The 17410-nt window shown below is 42.7% G+C and overlaps 1 protein-coding gene and 1 long non-coding RNA gene across 12 annotated transcripts; one reads left to right on the top strand and one right to left on the bottom strand.

Annotated features, from left to right (window-relative positions):
* Positions 1-115: 115 nt before the first annotated feature.
* Positions 116-12002, bottom strand: LOC114013350 (uncharacterized). Of its 10 annotated transcripts, none has more exons than XR_008747315.1 (6): positions 9832-10431; positions 9336-9435; positions 7771-8716; positions 6340-6437; positions 783-5298; positions 116-269 (listed from the first exon to the last, which is right to left on the bottom strand). It is a non-coding gene; the product is annotated as an uncharacterized LOC114013350 (long non-coding RNA). The 10 variants fall into 10 exon arrangements; XR_003556272.2 differs by having other exon boundaries at positions 116-993; positions 1723-5298; positions 9832-10425; XR_008747312.1 differs by having other exon boundaries at positions 116-3697; positions 4308-5298; positions 9832-10424.
* NMRK2 (nicotinamide riboside kinase 2) lies at positions 10574-17166 on the top strand. 2 transcript variants are annotated; one of them, XM_005241697.4, is made up of 8 exons: positions 10574-10737; positions 12032-12122; positions 13490-13538; positions 13736-13907; positions 15489-15560; positions 16058-16164; positions 16590-16675; positions 16773-17166. In XM_005241697.4, exons 1-7 carry the CDS (start codon positions 10712-10714, stop codon positions 16673-16675), a joined length of 603 nt encoding a protein of 200 aa, XP_005241754.1. In that variant the 5' UTR covers positions 10574-10711; the 3' UTR covers positions 16773-17166. The 2 variants fall into 2 exon arrangements, with proteins under 2 accessions (XP_005241754.1, XP_027648682.1); XM_027792881.2 differs by having other exon boundaries at positions 16747-17166.
* Positions 17167-17410: the final 244 nt, after the last annotated feature.

Below are 17410 nucleotides of genomic sequence, written 5' to 3'. Positions count from 1 at the left end.
AGGTTGAAGAACTACAATGCTAGATCTCAAATGCTAAATTTCTGTGGATGATAACAATGTAGGAAGCTGTTGCTCCAGGGGTGTAACAGCAGAACGCTACTAACCCCAGGCAGCGTGCTATAAAAACCTGTTGTTACTTTATTTTGCAGCACCTCTGATGTAGGCACATGTTTTTAGGTTATGAATGAAACACGTTAAAATATTTCACATGGCTTTGCACCAAAGGGCCACCAGCATCAATGGCATATCATGAAGGAATCTGGTCCACGCTGTCAAAAAAGGAGACAGGGAGTCTTGGTTGAGGTATGCCAAAACCCAGCTCTAAGCGCAAAGAATGCAACCAACAAGCAGACACAGTTCAAAAGCTCGCCCTGTTATGACTACGCCATGCCACAAGAAATGGGATTAGCTGCTACCCGACCAAACCAACAAAGGTTCCCAATCAGAAGACAAGACATCCTTCCTCAAAAGAAAACATACCCTTTAATCACCCTTCCCGGTAGTTTTCCATTAGCCACATTATATTCCTCTATTTGACTGACTGCCACTTTCTATTATTAATTTCATTTAGCAGTCCTTAAGAGCTAAGAATATTCCCTAGAAGAGACATATTAAAAGCAAACCAGCCAACTGGCTGCTGTGTAAAAGACAGAGAAGAGAGGCACCCAAACCCCCCCACAATCTTGTAAATATATTAAGATTACATTGTTGGTTTGAGGGGTTTGGGCAGAATGGGAAAGTTAAAGGTAAACAGTTTATTGCTCTGAAACCATTTAATATACCAGTGCTACATTTTTCTTAAGTAGGTGCCTGCAAAGCTCTGCTGCAGCACTCTGGGAGGGGTGCATGGCTCATCCTGTGGGTCGGGTCTGCTCTGAAGGTACCAGGTGAAGTCTTGCAGTGGATTTAAGAGTTGGGACACTTCCTTCCCTTGTCGCAACTGGACGTGTGATCCAGGTACATATCTATCCCTTTTAATCAAGATGGTAGCACCTGTGATTGAGATCAATAGGAGAAAGACAGGTAAATTTTCTGGAAGTTTTCCTAATGAAAGTTTAAACACTATAAGCTCTCCATCAGCCGCACAGTTAGTTTTCATGACTCATTTTCTTCAAATTAGGTGCCTGAAACCCAGCTAAATTGCATGCTGTCTTCGTGAACCCTACGTTTACTCCACCCTCAGCTCTAATTTTAAGGCAGAAAAAAAATTATAACAGCACATATATTGTGTGATTTTAAAATGTTGAAAAAACGCTTCTCTTTCTTCCAAAACATAAAATCACTTTCCACCTAGACCTCACTTCTGCAGTTTGAATGAAAAGTCAGTATTTTCCCATTCCTTCTCAGTACTGAAACCTATTCTGTCACAAGTTGTGAACTAAACTGTCACCCAAGTGGAAATCACTTCTCCCACATGTGCATGATGTGACTGTTCTTCCCTTTGAAATGACTGAGGTTCCTCAATGAAGCAGTATACAAGAACGTGCTAATTATGGCATAGGCTGTTCTGAGGCATTTGCCATCACTGCTAATCATGATGTGCCACAGATAGAAACCAAGACTCCCAGCTTAAGACAATTAGAATCTTCTCCAAACAACTAACCTCAACAACAACCTTAGGATGAGCTTCATCTCACCTAATTTTAGCAATCTAAAAATTAGATATGGAGTCTAAGTGAGTTTTAGGTTCCCTCTACAGTTGATGAAAAGAGATGATTTCACCTATCTTAGGATGGGATGAATCACTCCGTGGTGAGGCCTCTCTCTCCCCACTGGTAAGAGATGTAGCTAAATATCAAGCCTTACACTCCACACGTATCTTTTAGACTGCCAGTTAAATGAATCACAGCCTAGGGGAGGAAAACGAAGTGATAATGCAAGTGAAAAAGAGAGAAAGTGATGGAACATTCCTCATTTTTTAGCACGTAGGAGTTCAGTACTTTGATCGTTCAACTTGTCACCTTGGGTTAACTTCTCAGGATGCTTGAGACTTTGTTTACTTGACCTTTTGTTTAACAATCTAATGTGATCAAAAGCAGTCAGTTTCCCTGAGTAACATAAGACTGGAGATTAACAAGGGAATGCCGGCTGAAGAGCTGAGTTTTGAGAAGAGATTTGAAGCAGGAGAGAAAGCCAATACATTCCAGTTGAAATACATTTTAGATAGGTTGTATTTTTTTTCTTTCAGTCCATCAGAGAACAGCCACAAAAGAAAACTCAGCCTCTAAGTAAAAGTTAAGGATGCCCAAATGTGAACTGTAAGAACAAGATTTTGTACCTGGAACAGAAGGAAAAGAGAATGTATGGGTAGGAATTGGAAAATATTGCTTATACATGCTCAGAAGAGAACTTCGAGAAAAACTAATTGGCAGAGCACTTGAGCTAAGATTGACTGGGCCCCGATGCAAAGACAGTGACTCCTTGTGTTATTGCAAGCAAGCAGAACTGCAACAAAATAAACTTGATTCTGTCCTGCTCTGTGTCCCCCATCCTGCCCCAAACAACCCACAGTCTCACATATCTGGATAATTCCTCACATTAAAGGATGTTTTCTCACAGCATATTACTCAATTTTAACATTTTTTTCATTCTTTAAATGCCAAAAATTTTTATTCCCCTGATTGTTGTTTGTACCTCATACTGCAGTCAAATAAATCAAGGTTAATGATTAGTAATTCTACCACCGTGAACTATGTTCTAAATTCCAAATACAGCTTCTTTGAAAAGATCACATCCACAAAAATCCAGTTGAAGGAACATTTCTTAAAATCCATTTTAAGACTTTAAAAAGCTATCAACCCTTTCCGTTTGTGTGTTACAACACAGTCATTAATTACATGATAAACGGAAAATGTTTTTACACAGGGCACCTAGCTCATAGATGTGTTAATTCTGCAATGTTAACATTCTTTTAATGCAGCTTGCTGGGTAAGTCTAATTTTGTGGATTTTTTTTTTCCAAAGCAAGCTACAAATAAATGAATTGTATAGCTCTATTATCAAAACAGGGATTTTTTGCTAAACTCATTACAAGTACTCAACTTATTTTAGCAAGAACTTACTAAAACCCATTAGCCTGAGGCAGTCACTCAGCATGGGAAATTTCAATATGAACACAGAGTGTGTGACAAAGTTTTAACCTATTACAAAAACAAAAAAAAAACCAAAATAAAACTGGTAATGAAAGTAACCAGTCCATGTATGGTGTGGCTTTAACAAGCTTTGGGCAAAATTGAAGATAGGTATCATTTTTCTGTCTGTCTCTTAACAACAAAACTAGTCTTACAAATGTCAGCCACATAGTAAATCCACCTAGAGAATGAAATTTATATATAAAATGCCTCCACAGCAACTTAATTTATTCAGTGAAGATCATCTCCCTGCCGAGGATCTCTCTCCGGAGATCTTCAAGTTACACGAGTCGCAGTTCATGCTGTCACTGTTGTGGCCCATGTCAATAGGCAGAAATAGGCATGGCTGGAGGGCTCAGCCTGGCTGTCCCACTGCCAGCTCCAGATGGCACCAGTCCTTGAACTGGGAGGTGGCTGAGCAGAATGAACCCCTTCCTCAGGCTGACTCGAGCAGAGGTAAGAAATGAGCTTCCCCTGTCACTGGAACTATCCCCTTCTTGGGGGCAGAGCTGGTCTGGTGAGCTGCTCCTGGCATCTTGCAGCTGTGGCAGATGCACCTCCGTGCCCCTGAAATGAGATCAAACAGCAAGAGTAGCCCTGAGAGTACACCAGTTCCGGGAAATGGGAGGCAATTGTTCTGCTCCCCGATGTGGATCCCATAGCCACGTCACGGTGCCCACGGAGGCAGGCAGCTCACTCCTAGGGAAGGGAGCGTTTTGTCCTTTTCTTCAGCTACCTCTAGCCAAGGCAGACGAGGGGAGCACAAAAAGGCAACATGGGCTCTGTTCTTACCACAGTACTGAACATATTTAGCATGGCTAAAAGAGTAGCAACACAGGTATTAAGAGAACCACAAAGAGCGGAAGAAGAGAAATGTGTATTCATTAACTTGTCTTCTATTTATAGCATTTCCTTTCTAAAATACAAAGCCTTAGCCCTGCACACCCTGCTGCGTGTACTTAACTGTCTCTTACCCCAGGATTGTATCAGGATAAGTAACTCCAACACACTGAAGCACCCTGTTTTTTCTTAGGTGTTATCGAAATAGAGTGTATACTAGAGTATATATTTTATATATAAATCCTATATGAGGTTCAAAACTGATATGCTCTGTTTCTTTAAAACAGATCTCAAAATAACCCAAATTGAAGCCAAAATAACTCAGAGGACAAGCTACCCGCTGCAGACTCTGTGGCAAGACGCTTTCAAGCGGAAGCTGAAAGGCTGCAGCCCAGAATACGCCAAGTCCCGTATGAGTGACACAGGAAATTAAAGTGCAGCACGATGTTCTGACAGGGGCTGCACTGAAGCACCTAGCAGGAACTAGTCATGCAGGAACCAGGACAGTGCAAGTGGAAACAGCGAGGAAGAAGAGTCAGTTAGAAGCTGCGAAGGAATGCTGAGAATGCAGAAAAGAGCAGAAAAATCTTTGGAAACATTTAGAATTGGTAGAAGTGTTTAAGAGACAACCTGCTCAGAAATGCACCCCACACAGGTGGCATGGTAGGGTCAAACAACACATAAAAGCTAAAAACAGGAAGCCTGTGGTTGCCTGCTTTTCTCACCCAGCTGAATTCTTTGTTCTCTTGAGGCTCCTTTTTAACAGCTATACCAATGCAACAGGCTTCTGTTTTCCCTCGTGAAATCCCATTGGGACAGACAGTTTCTCCAACAGGCAGATAGAATGTGGTGGAGTGGGAGGATTGTAGCCTGGGAATTTCATAGACAGCAGGGTAGCAAGGGGCAGAGCACCAGGAAACCTCAAAATCTGAGAGCTGGCTTAGCCCTGACAAGCTCAGAATGAAGCAGCATGGCCAAGGATGAGCTTTTAAGAGCAAGAAAAGGAAAACTTCCCTCTGTTGTTCTGTTTATTACCTATTCAGACTGATTTTGAAGAGTCTGTCAAACATACCTGAAAAACTGTCAGAATATTTTGGAGTGCTGGGTGAATCATCACACATCAACAACATACCTTAATAGCTCAGCTTCTTCACTGCCTGCTTGCTGTGAAAAGCTTGAACACTTATTTCAAACCTTATTCTTTCTCCATCCTTCTTCATTTTCCAAACTACCTTAGAGTTTTTACTTCCTCTCCTTCATCCATCAGTAGACTCTACATTGGCCACAAGATTCAATTGAGTGGGGAGCAAGATTAGACATTACCTCTCCTAGAATATAAACCAGAGAGTCAAAAAGTGGGATTCTATTACTTTTTTAAAATGCTTCTAATTCGTTGCTACCGACATTACAATTTATAGCAACATAGATCAGGACTAACTAATTTAACAATGTCACACACCTACAAACATATACCAGCTGTGAAATGACATTAGAAATGCCTGGCATCTTTTGAAAAAGTTACCCCTGGAATTACTGCAGTTGTTACCTGGCACCAAATAGATATAAAATAGAAGCATTTCTTGCATATCTTACTCATTTCTGCCTCTATATCCACTGATCCCATGAAAAAAAATCCTTATACAGGCGACTGAAATCTAAGGAGGATCCTTTCTTGGGGCATTGTGGTCAACAGCTCCAAAGGGTTCCAGTCAGCCACGGTTCGGGAAGCGGAGCATGGGGAGTGAAACAACTGCAGAGCCTGACACTTTGGGAACAGAGAATGTAGAAAAATTTCTCCATCTCTGATTGGACTTATGCTGCAATAAACTGGCTGCCTTTGGGCTCCAGTTTTCTCTTCCCTCAAAGTCTTCACTTCAGATTACCTCTTAACCTGTTCCTTTTACACTTACCCTCTTGTCCTTCATTCAGGCCCCATTGCTTTTCCTTCCTTCTGGAATATTTTTTCCAGGTTAATCCCATGCCCCCAGAGTAACGGTATACCAAAATAGTTTCGTCTGTGGTTTTCTTGCACACACAGCTGCTTCTCGCCGATCCCATCTTGCCTAAATTCTCAAGAGTGTGACCTCTCTGCCACTGCCTCCCTGCCTCCTCCGGCACTACAGACCCTCTGCCACCAGTGGCAGCCATTGGATCAGCTGCAGCAGTGGAAGAAAATATCACCAATGACGGTGGTAGCTCCTGGCTGTGAGCCAGTCTGCATAGCACTGTGACAAGATGCCAGCTAGTTAAGCATTATACTATTTAAGCTTGTTATTCTACTAGCCTGATTTTATTATTAGTTTTCTAGTCACTGGCAGTTCACAGTGATGATGTTCTTTCCCTCATTTTTGTTTGAAACAAAAGGCTACCTTCCTCCAGAGCAGGTATGACTGTTTTTGCATTGTCAAGAGATGAGCAGCCTCCAAAGCCTTGGAGAAGGACTCTCTTAGCAACCTAACGCGGTGATCTGGAAAGAAAACACAAACCCACAATTTAAACATTCACAAGTGAAAATTGCTCTCATTCTTTCAACTGTTCCTTCACTAATCGGTATGCTGTCTCATCCAGCCCCCTCCCCCAGGGCTCTATCAAAAGGAACCTTGGCATAACCTTCCTCATACCATAGACAATGTCTTATGATTAGTGAAGGATTTAAATTCTGAACTAAAGCTTTAGAATAAATGAGTCATATTCTGCAACAGTGGGCACACAAAAACTAAAATGTCCCAGGGAAATGATACCATGGCTGCTCCATGAATATCAAACTGGCTTCTGTCAAATTTATCTTAGTTTTAACAAAGATTAATATTAAACTTTTAGTAAACATTCTAAAAATAATGTGAAGGGAGGGAACATTTTCTATCTTTGATTGAAGCACACTGATGAATGGTATTTGTATTAGTAAAGTGTCAAGTAGATAACGTATCTGCAGGATAAACATGCCCCAAAAAAAGGAAGTTTCAGATGACCAACACATAACTCGCCGAGAAATGTGGCTAACATAACTTGCTAAAAATAGCATTTATGAACACTTGGCATTTGCATAGACATATTTTTAAAAGTTGGGTAAAGTTTGTTGTAGCTGGTCAGTGTAACTGTCACATTCATTTCAGACAGTTTTTTTGCACGAGGTCTTTTTTGTTCTTAGGGAAGCAGACAGCTGAAATGCCAGAGATCTCCGAATACAGGCAGACACATGCCACTGCCTAAAGGAACAGCAAGTCTGAGGCCATTCAGGAATCTGAGAATTTGAGCTATGTGGGTGAATACTATTTTGCTGGATGTTTGGTGCATGAGTATGAATATGGGTGATTGAAAAACCACGTCAAGTAGCTTAAAAACAAACTCAGGAAAAGCCAGACACATCCTCAGGAGCACTGAGGGACCACGAAGAAAAGGTTTTAAAAAATGAGCTTTTACACAAGGGCTGCATGAATGAGTTTTGCAACTGTGAGCTTGGGGGAAGGGGGGCGGGGGGAATCCCCAAACCAACAACAAAAAAATGTGCCTTCTGTCCTTTATTCCTCCAGTTTTCAGAAGAAACAGAGCTTTAACATTCTTTACAGGGACAATGGGACTTCACTACTCCAGAATTCACTGATCTCAGACAACTCAGCCAAATAGAAAGAACTGCTGCTGCTACTGCCATAATTATTTTTTGTTTGCTATCTACCCGTGAAATGTATTGTTTCTTTTGATACATCTTAGGCCAAATACTCATTTTTCCCATGCAAAAACCCAACCTGTATTTCTGAAGCACATTCATAAATCCAACAGGGCAGAATACCATTTTTACTCACCTCAGGGATGGCACGTTCCCAAAATATTTGGATTAGCATGACTCCAGTGCACAGAGGAGTGGATCAGAGGTAGCAGAGACCAGTGTCCCCTCCTAACTTGCATACAACTTCCAAGTCTCCCAGTTTTTGCCTAGTACATAAGGTCCAATGTAGTAAAATAAACACTGAAGTAACCCACTGTTTGCTTTCTTACCCAAGACACCTTCCCAGCTCATGGGCAGAAGAGAAACACAATAAATGGCATAAAAACTTGGAGCAGAGGGCTAATCTTAGGTTGAATTTTCAGTTCATGTAAATTAGCACTGCTCCATTTCAGTGCAGAATGACAATATGCACCAGCTGAGAGGCTGATGTGGTGACTCCCCATGCTGTGCTTAAAGTGATGGGCAGCTGCTGGAAATTAACTTCCCCGAGAGTCATGTCTCCTTCATATTCAAGAATTCAAGCTCAGAATTTCTCTAGAGCGATTATTTTACGTAGTTACCTTGGAAATGATGATGAAAGTATAATTTGCAAGTGATGTCTCCAGGAACAGTCAAATCTTGTACTAATGTTGACCATAAATAACTATAGTGGAAACACTGGCTGAGGTCTATTCATTAAGCACACAGAATTAAGACAGCATAATAAACTGGAAAAGATCATTTGCTATAATCCCATTGACAAATTTACCAGGCTCTTCCTTAAAACCAATTTATTTTCTTGCCTTCAACATCTTCACTGTGAGATTTCCAGAATCTTACACCTCTGGCAGTTAATAACCTTCTAATTTGCAGTCTGTGTTTATTCATGATCAGCTCATTTTATCAAAGCTCTGGACCTCGATCTTGTGGCTGGTGAACATAAAATAGCTTTGCAGGGGAAAGTGACATCTTTTGTTAGATCAACAGCCATAGCTGGGGTAAGAAAAACACAAAATTTTAGGCCACAAAACCCTTCTTCAGTCCTGAAATAGAAGCAGAAAAATTCAAGTTAAAAACAGCTTGGGAGAAGTTGTTCTGAGTAAAATTTCATGATGCCAAACAATTACCCAAATTGAGGAAAAGGTATACACAAAATACTGGGATATTAATAAGTTATGAGATGATTAAGCCATAGGATACCATGTGAGCCAAAAGAGATGCAGTTAACAGCCAGAATGTTCTATAGGCTTCTGTAGATATCATGCTCCCTAGGGAGCATCCTGCCTCAGTAGCTCCAAAGCTGCTGTATATGGGGAAGCTCCACAAAAGGTACCCACACACATCCAGGCAGCTGCGAGCTCCCAGGTGCATCTCGGTAGCCTGGATTAGCAACGGTCTGTGCTGCTGGAGCTGCACCCCACCCTGCCCTCAGCAGGGATTTTTAGGAATACTCCCTTCAAAAACGCTGTCCTCACATTCTTGATGGTTAAATTCTGGATATACAGATTTTATGCTCTAACAGCTGAAAAGCTCAAGGGATAATACTTTGTAGCCAGCAACCAAATGATGGAGGCACCACAAAGAAACTAGAACAGAAATAATGGCTGTCTACTACTTTGAACACAGTTGAAATCATCCCACTGTAACAAGTTCCGCCTTCACCTTCGGCCAGGGAGCAAGCTCTGCTCCAGCACTCGTATGCCACACACATATCCAGCAGTACAAGATCATGATGCAAGGATCAGCTCTACAGACTCCAAAGCTGCAAAGAAAATGAACAGGACACCAGACACCTAGATAATTGTGCTACTAAGCTTTCTACAATTACTTTACAAACCACTGTATGACAAAGAAACTTTAAGTATGTCTTTAAATACTTCCATAGACTGATTTTATAAAAAGGAAGAACAAAGGCATACAATAGTCTGGATGATTTAAGCCCTATTAGACCAGATACTATTTAAAAATAGGTACTATATACCTCACATCACATTCACCTGAAAAAAACCATTCAGAACTGTTGCTAACTACCTTCACCTAACATCTCTCAAGACAGCCCTGATTTTAGGAGCATCTGAAATAATTAAAATTAAAGCACAGGTTCCACATTGGTGAGAGGTATTTATTCAAGGAAGCAGTCCAGCTGGAGTTAACTTACCTTAAAAAGTGTTACCTTACATGAGTAAACTGTAGAGAAGGAGGCCCTCTGGATAGCTAATATTTTATGACTTTGTATCTATGTATAAAGAATTAGCTGTTCAAAAAATTCCTCCGAAAGGTTCAAAAGATAATGGTCCAGATGGATTCACTTATCACCCCCTGCATATTCCTTTCTCTGAACAGCCTCACTAAAAGGAGTAAAAAAAAAAAAAAAAATCCCTTGCCTTCCCTATTGGTTTAGGGAAACAAAAAAAATCCTTCTTATGACATAGCTGAATGCATTTCAAATAATCAAATAGGAATTGGGAAAAATGAAGAGGAAGGCAAAGACATAGCTTGTCTGACTTCAAGAAAAAAAAAAAACACCCAACACTTAATTATATCCTTACACACCTCTGCACCTTCCCCAGCACTCCCAAAGGAATTGTGGAAAGGGGTGACATTTCCACCTACCCTATTACTAATTTAGGCAAAGGAAAAGCTTGCCAAAAAGCTATTTATAGGCAAGGCAGGGGAGTGGGGGGCTGTGAGGGGTGCCGAAACAGGTGCGGCGGCAACGCGCATGACCCCATCTGCCGGGGTGAGGATTGGCTAAACCCGGCTCAAAAATATGACATCTTGGGCTTATGATAGTCACAGGGCTTTTCCATCAGCAAGCGGGGCGGGGAGCCACCGGGGAGGGCGGGAAGGGCACTGCAGCAGGGCCCTATAAATTAGAGCCAAACGCGCCTTTTCCCTCAATGAAAGAGTAAGGCAGGGTAGAGCTGAAGAGAGGGAGCAGGGTCAGGTGTAGGCTTGTTTCGCTGAAAGCAATTTCAGCGTTTCTAAGCCTGTGTTTTTTCTTACCACATCCCTGCTAAGAAGGCAACTCTGCGAAGATGAAATACATCATAGGCATTGGAGGGTAAGTTCCTGTTCATATTGTGTATATATATATATGTACTGCTTTTTCTTCCCACTTAATTGTTGTGTGTGAGATAATGTAAGACTTGAAGATTATAAATCTGCCATTATAATATTACAAGGCTCTAGAAATGATGCAACTTGCTGACTCTTTGTGCTACTTAGAGAGCTCTGCAGGGGGGCATACACAAAACTGAGATGATCAGGAGGTACACTGACAAAGGAAAAAAAAACTCATTTCAAGTAAGCTTATAGGTCTGATGAAATTATGTGCTGCAACTATGAAAAAGAACGTTTTCAGCATGAAGTTAGGCTTTTAAAAGCTCTGAAAGACAGAGAGGAAAGAAATCCTGATTCAAATAAAACGGGGATGCTGGTATATAATTTTTCTATGTTGAAGATACCATTTATATGTACTAATTTGGAACCGTAGGGTCGCTTTCCCCGGCAGAGCAGGGCAGCCTGTGTGCCCGGGCCGGGCGGAGCCTGGCGCTCCCCTGCCGGCTGCCGGTGGCTCGCAGCGCTGGCACCGGGCAGGGCCTAGAGTTAATAACATGGGTTAAAGGCCGCGTGAGACTTTTTTTACAGCCTTTGAATAAAAAATTAGGAGTAAGCGCTGTCTTGACAGCTCTTGTCTTTCGGAAAGGAAGATTAGTCAAGCCTTTTATATTAAAACAGGCTTTGCGGGTGTGGGGAGGTCTGAGTCACGCCCTGAGGGAAAAAGCGAGCTGCTCGCGTTCCTACCTCACTTTATAAACCCGCGTCTTACCCGCCGGCCTTTCCCCGGGCGGCTGTTCGCGCTGCTGGGCGGTGCCTCTAAGGCCAGCCGGGGCACCTTAGGGCAGCGGGTGAGTTAAGAGCTCGCCTCAGACCTCCCCGCGCCGGCCGGGCACCGCAGGCCGCTCCGGGGGTGCCGTGGCGGGCGGCCGAAGCCGCGCAGCCCCCCTGACCTTCCCCGGCCCGGGGAGCGGCTCTAAGGAGGGCGGAGATGGCGGCGCGGCCCCGCGCTCCCTCAGCGCAGCCGTTGAGCGGGCGGGAAGCAGCGCGAGCCGCCGCCGAGCCCGCCTGCCCGCCCGCGCGCGCCGGGCCCAGCCAGTCGGTGGCGGGGAAGGGGTGGGGCGAGGGGCGGTGCCGACCAATCGGCGGCCAGCGCGCGCCGCGGCGCCGGTGAGGCGGGAAATTCAAACGGGCTGGGCGCGGGGTGCCGCGGCGGTTCGTGTCTCCTCAGGGCGGTTCGGCGGGGCCCTGCGGCTCTAACGCGGCTCTCCCGCCGCTGTCTCGCCTTCCCCGTGCAGTGTCACCAACGGTGGCAAAACCACCCTGACCAACAGGATCATCAAGGCGCTCCCCAACTGTTGCGTGGTCCACCAAGATGACTTCTTCAAGGTAAGCGGAGCTCTTGCCCTTACTCGAAACACTAACCGCTGCTTGTACGTGTCGCGATAGCGGTGCCGGCCCCCCCTGGAAGTTTTATGTACTTATGCATGCTTTCCAAGTACATTTTGACAGCTTAGGAGCAGCAGACTTTCTAATAATTTTTTTTCTTAAATATATATTTAATTTTTTAAACCGCTTTGGACAGGCGAGGAGATACTGACCTTTGCAAATGTGGGGATCTGCCAGCTTTTGCAGAAGCGGAGCTTGGCACAGCCAAGCACAGAACGGTTGTTCTCTAAAGGTTCCCTTTAGTTTTAACAACAGATCTAAATTTGGGTCGAACTACTGATTTAAGTTAGAAATTATTTATTGTAATCTGCACAAGTAATTTTCTCCATAATTGGGTTTCCCTTATTGTATTTAAATAAAAATGTTGCTTCTAAATGATACTTCAGGATTTATGCAATCCCTGTGCTGCTTTAAATAAAGACAGACAGCTGTACTGGGGAGTTCTGATAGCTCCGTATGAGAAACCCAATTAAAAGATTACTAATCACAAAAGTGGAAGACCCATCTGGGAGAGCAGCAGGGGAAGCAGCTGCACAACCACGTTACTAAACCTTGTAGGCTACAGCCACTTCACAGCAATTACAGCATACCTGGACCCCACTGCACGTGGAAGTCCAAGAGGTACTTCAGGTGGCTGTGTGTTGACCCCTGATGTGCAGAGTGCTCCAGCACTGGCAGCTGCCTGCTTGGTCTGTCCCGCCTGTGCAGGAGCACGAGCCATATGGAACAGAATGGAGCGCCCATTTGGAAGGGCTTCTTTGCCAGAAACTTCACACACAAATTTGGGCAGGTGTGAGCTCTTGAAGTAGAGGAGGAATTCTGTGTGACTTCTCACGGGTGGGTTTAGCTGGCAGATGCTAGCACAAGTAAAGCTAGTGACCGAGTGACCAGAAGTCATGCTATGCTATCCTACTTTTTTTTTTTTTTACAGCTGCTAGGAGTTAAAATAGCTATTCTTGAATGTGAAATCTTAGCAGTTACTTAACACTGTATTTGCATTTTAAGTTCTTATACATTGACTTATAAACAGGGGCCTGTATAGTATTTTGGCTAATAACACCCTATCAAACGATTAACCTAGAACTCTTTGTCCAAAGTGGCTTGACTGGGCCAAGAAAAACTTTTCAAAGTTCTTGGGGTTGGTGAAGGATGGGAACTTTGATATAGTCCAAACAGGGTCTGTAATTGTTTTGTTAAGTGAACACTTGCTTTGTTGTGTATTGCAGTAGCATCCAGGTTGTGATCGGATCTTAGGTAACTGATCACGCTGAGTTTGCAGCAATGTTTTATTGCTCACTATATTTCAGCCACAAGATCAAATAGAAGTCGGGGAAGACGGCTTTAAACAATGGGATGGTAAGAGCAGTGTTCGCTATAGGATGCAGTAATGTATATTTTTTCCTAAGTATTTCTTTTTAATTATTAAAGATTTAACAGTAAATTTATGTAATTTCAATTTTACAAGTTTATTCTATTTTATACTTTCAAGCCACTATGGTTGATGGTATTTGATTGTATACCTTTTCCCCACCCACCCCCTTTCTCCTAACTAGTGTTGGACTCCTTGGATATGGAGGCAATGGTGAGCACTGTGCGTGCATGGATTGAGAACCCAGTGAAGTTTGCCCGTTCCCACGGGGTGAATGTTACGCCTGGCTCTAAAGAGCCAGCCTCCAAAGATATCCATATATTGGTCATTGAAGGCTTCCTGCTTTATAATTACAAGTAAGGTTTGGGGAACTATTAATGGTTTGCCAGGGAAGAACACTAGATCTCTAGTGCCAGGGCTAAAACCTCCTCTTTACTAATATACCCTTCCTGTCTTGTTCTGAGGTATCACAGGGAGGAATTTTTCTCATGTGAAATGTAAATTTTACCAGGAAATACTGGCAAAAGTGGGGCGCACAAGGTGACTTTCTCAAGGAAGTTTTCATTTAGGCTGCACCCTTGAACTCTAGGGCATGGAAAACTTTAGACCAGAACTTGGAAACACTGAGCCAGTAGTGAAGGCACAGGCTTCCCTCCTGGTCTCCCACCACGCTGCCTAAGCCTTGACCTGCAAAGGTTGTTGATGAGAACGAGGAGATAATCCATTCTGCATTCACTGCTTGGAATCTCTCCTGGAATTCAGGAATAGATCTCTCATGTGATACATGTACTTGTTTAACACTGACTAAATTGAGCTTAGTAATTAATTGTATGTTGGAGCAAAGACTGAGCTTTTTTTTTTTTTGTATGGGGGGGGAAAAGTGCTTGCCGGGAAGATGGGGAGACCAGACTAGCAGTGAAGAGAGAAAACTTCCAATGGCTAAATACATAAACTTAAGAAAATTGCATGCTATAAACATAATGAGCAGAAGATTCTTGGCTCCAAACTATAGTTTTGTTTACAAAACTCTAGAGAACAAGCTGTTCGTGACACTTGGCAAAAATGGAGCTGTTTATAAGCTGTACCACAAGACAAGCCAGCACCATTCCGGCTTTCCAAACTGAATGTAAAATGGCAGTCTCGGATTAGCCATACCCAGAATGGCCAGCTGGAGATCGTGCTGGCAAACTGCCGGGTGTTCTTGGCCTGCCCCCAGGGAGGTAACCCTTGGTACCTTCCCTGAAGGTTACTGATCCTTCTGAACCACTCCATGTCGTTAACAGGAGCCTCTCCATAGTCCAGAGGGAGTATTCCATCCACAGACCTGGGGCTTGCTCAGTTCATACTATATTAAGCACTGGCAATCCCACTATGTTCAAACTAGATCTGCTTCAAGGATTTTTCTGGGTTTATTTTCTTCAGCCTAATAGCATAGAGCAAACTCCCTGTGTTTCTGGAAAAGAACATGTTGGTGAGCTGCCTTGTACCAGATGTGTGTGTCCATGCGTGTTTTGGCAGCTTGCTGCAGCACAACAGGCCAGACGGTTTGATAAGTCAGTTCATATCAGACTGATAAATTGCAACTTAGACTGGCCTACTGCAAGCAGAATTAGAAATGATCTAGAAAGAGGCATGATTCCCACCCCAGGTCTTCCCAGCCTAGTGTCTGATCTTCCACAGTAAGTAGTAGCAGGCACTCGGGTGGGAAAAGTACCTGGCATACCATTCAGATCTTCAGAAAACAGCATTCTCCATGCTTTATAGCTACTAACAAACCTACTGTACATGAGCTTCTGTCGCAATGAAAACAGTTGCACTTGTCTGCAATAGACCCTAATATGAGAGGCAGATTTTTTTTATGGCTTTCGGGGTGATTTAACACTTTCCTGTGTCAGGAAAAAAAACCAGACATGTTCTTTCTCTCTACCCTACCCTAGACCACTGATAGACCTATTTGACATACGCTACTACCTGGCGGTGCCATACGATGAATGCAAAAGGAGGAGAAGGTAAGAAGATTCTCTGATGCAAGTCTAATCCTTCCAATAAAGACTACTGGAGGCAAGCCTTCAGGCTACCTTTACGGTGCTCTTAATGGGATATATTGGTGTCACATCAGAATTACAGTTGAAAAGTTAATATAACTGGAGAAAGAAACTTTCATATGGTATTTTCTGAAACTTGATCTGGCAGTCCCCTTCAGGTTTTATGAAGATCAGCACGTTGGTGCAAAAGGAGCAGAGCTGTTGCATGCGTCCCCCGCAAATGTCAGTAAACCCTCAGACTGCTTGCTTTGCCTTCATCAGCTACCTGTAGCTTCTGCATTCGCTTTGGGTGCTTAAACTTGTTGCAAAACACAGACCAGTATCAATGAGAGACTGGATGATGACAATGAGCTTTTATGTAATCTGACAGCTGCTCAGTTGTATTTAACTTCAGGCTTTAGCAGAGTGCAGGATGCAGCACAATCCCAGTAGTCCTGATGTTCTTCCGTGTTGGTTTGCAGTACACGGAACTACACCGTTCCTGATCCACCGGGTCTCTTTGACGGACACGTCTGGCCCATGTACTTAAAACACAGGAAAGAAATGGAGGACTGCGGTGTTGATGTTGGTAAGCCTCCCCAAATACAAATCTTTTGGCATTGTACTGTGGATTTTAAGGAAGACAGTAATTTAATTCAATGAAAATTTAACTGTAATGATGCAAGGCACTATTTTTACTAAGCTGTAATCCTGGCCTACTTTGTCCAGATAAATATGTGCCGTTTTAGAACTAGGAACTTTTTCCCTTTGTTTCATACTAGAGCACTTTGGGAGGGGCAGGAAAAAAAACCAACCATACAACAACACATTATATTATAATAGGATAAGAGATTCTGTGGGCCACAGGTTTTTCAGACTGGTTCTGTTTTTCCAATTGGAAAACAAGTTAACAATCTATCATTTGGGTTGATAGTCTGAAATATTTTAAAATTAATCCACAGAAATTTTGTTCTGATCAAAAGCCTACAGCCTGACTCCAACCTTTTCTTTCAGTTTATTTAGATGGACTGAAGTCTAGAGATGAACTTTATAACCAAGTCTTTGAAGATATTCACAACAAGCTTTTAAATTGCTTATAGGTAAGGATGTCCCTGCTTCTGAGGGGGTGAAACTTGACTGCTGGAAGCAACCTGCTCTTATGCTTGTGTAGTTATACCTTCCTTTCTTGCTTTTCAGGGTCTCAGAAGACCTGAAAGACCCGTGTACAGGATGATGTAAATAGTACTTAGAAGTCAGAATGAGCATTTTATTTGTGTAAACTCTTCTTATACTGTCCTTTGGGAAGTATCTTTTGTATATAATTGAAAAATGAAGATAACTTATTCATAACTCTGTGATGGACAGGATTGTTTTGGTGTTTTGGTTTTTTTATTATTTTATATTCCACTGGCTTACGAAACATAAGTTGAAAATGTGTTTTTTATAATGGAACAAGTAGAGCAACTTGTAGAAACAACTGACTCTTCTGCTTATGTGCTTCTGCAGTTATTAAGTCTTTATGTAATGGCTTGTTTGTAATGTCATCTCTTAAAAGAAAAACAGGAAAAAAAAGACTTTGATTTTTACTGAATTTGAGGTCCTGTTTTAATAAATAAACTGCATTTACTGTAGTAGAAATAGGCACAAAACTCCTCCAAAAACACAACAGCCTTCACACAAGTGCAGCTTCAAACCTAGTGCTAGTGCTGGCCTGGGCACCTTGTTCATACATCCCAGCAAGAGTGAGGTTCTCAGGGGTGGTTATAGGAGGTGAACAGTGCTTCAGATATTGTTAAAGTGCTGGTATGAAACCAGTTTAATGTCTGTCTCAGCTT

The sequence above is a fragment of the Falco peregrinus genome, chromosome 5 (genome assembly GCF_023634155.1).
Source record: "Falco peregrinus isolate bFalPer1 chromosome 5, bFalPer1.pri, whole genome shotgun sequence".
NCBI classification, from domain to species: domain Eukaryota; kingdom Metazoa; phylum Chordata; class Aves; order Falconiformes; family Falconidae; genus Falco; species Falco peregrinus.
Note: the sequence above shows the minus strand (reverse complement) of the source record. Positions and strands in the feature narration are given on the sequence as shown.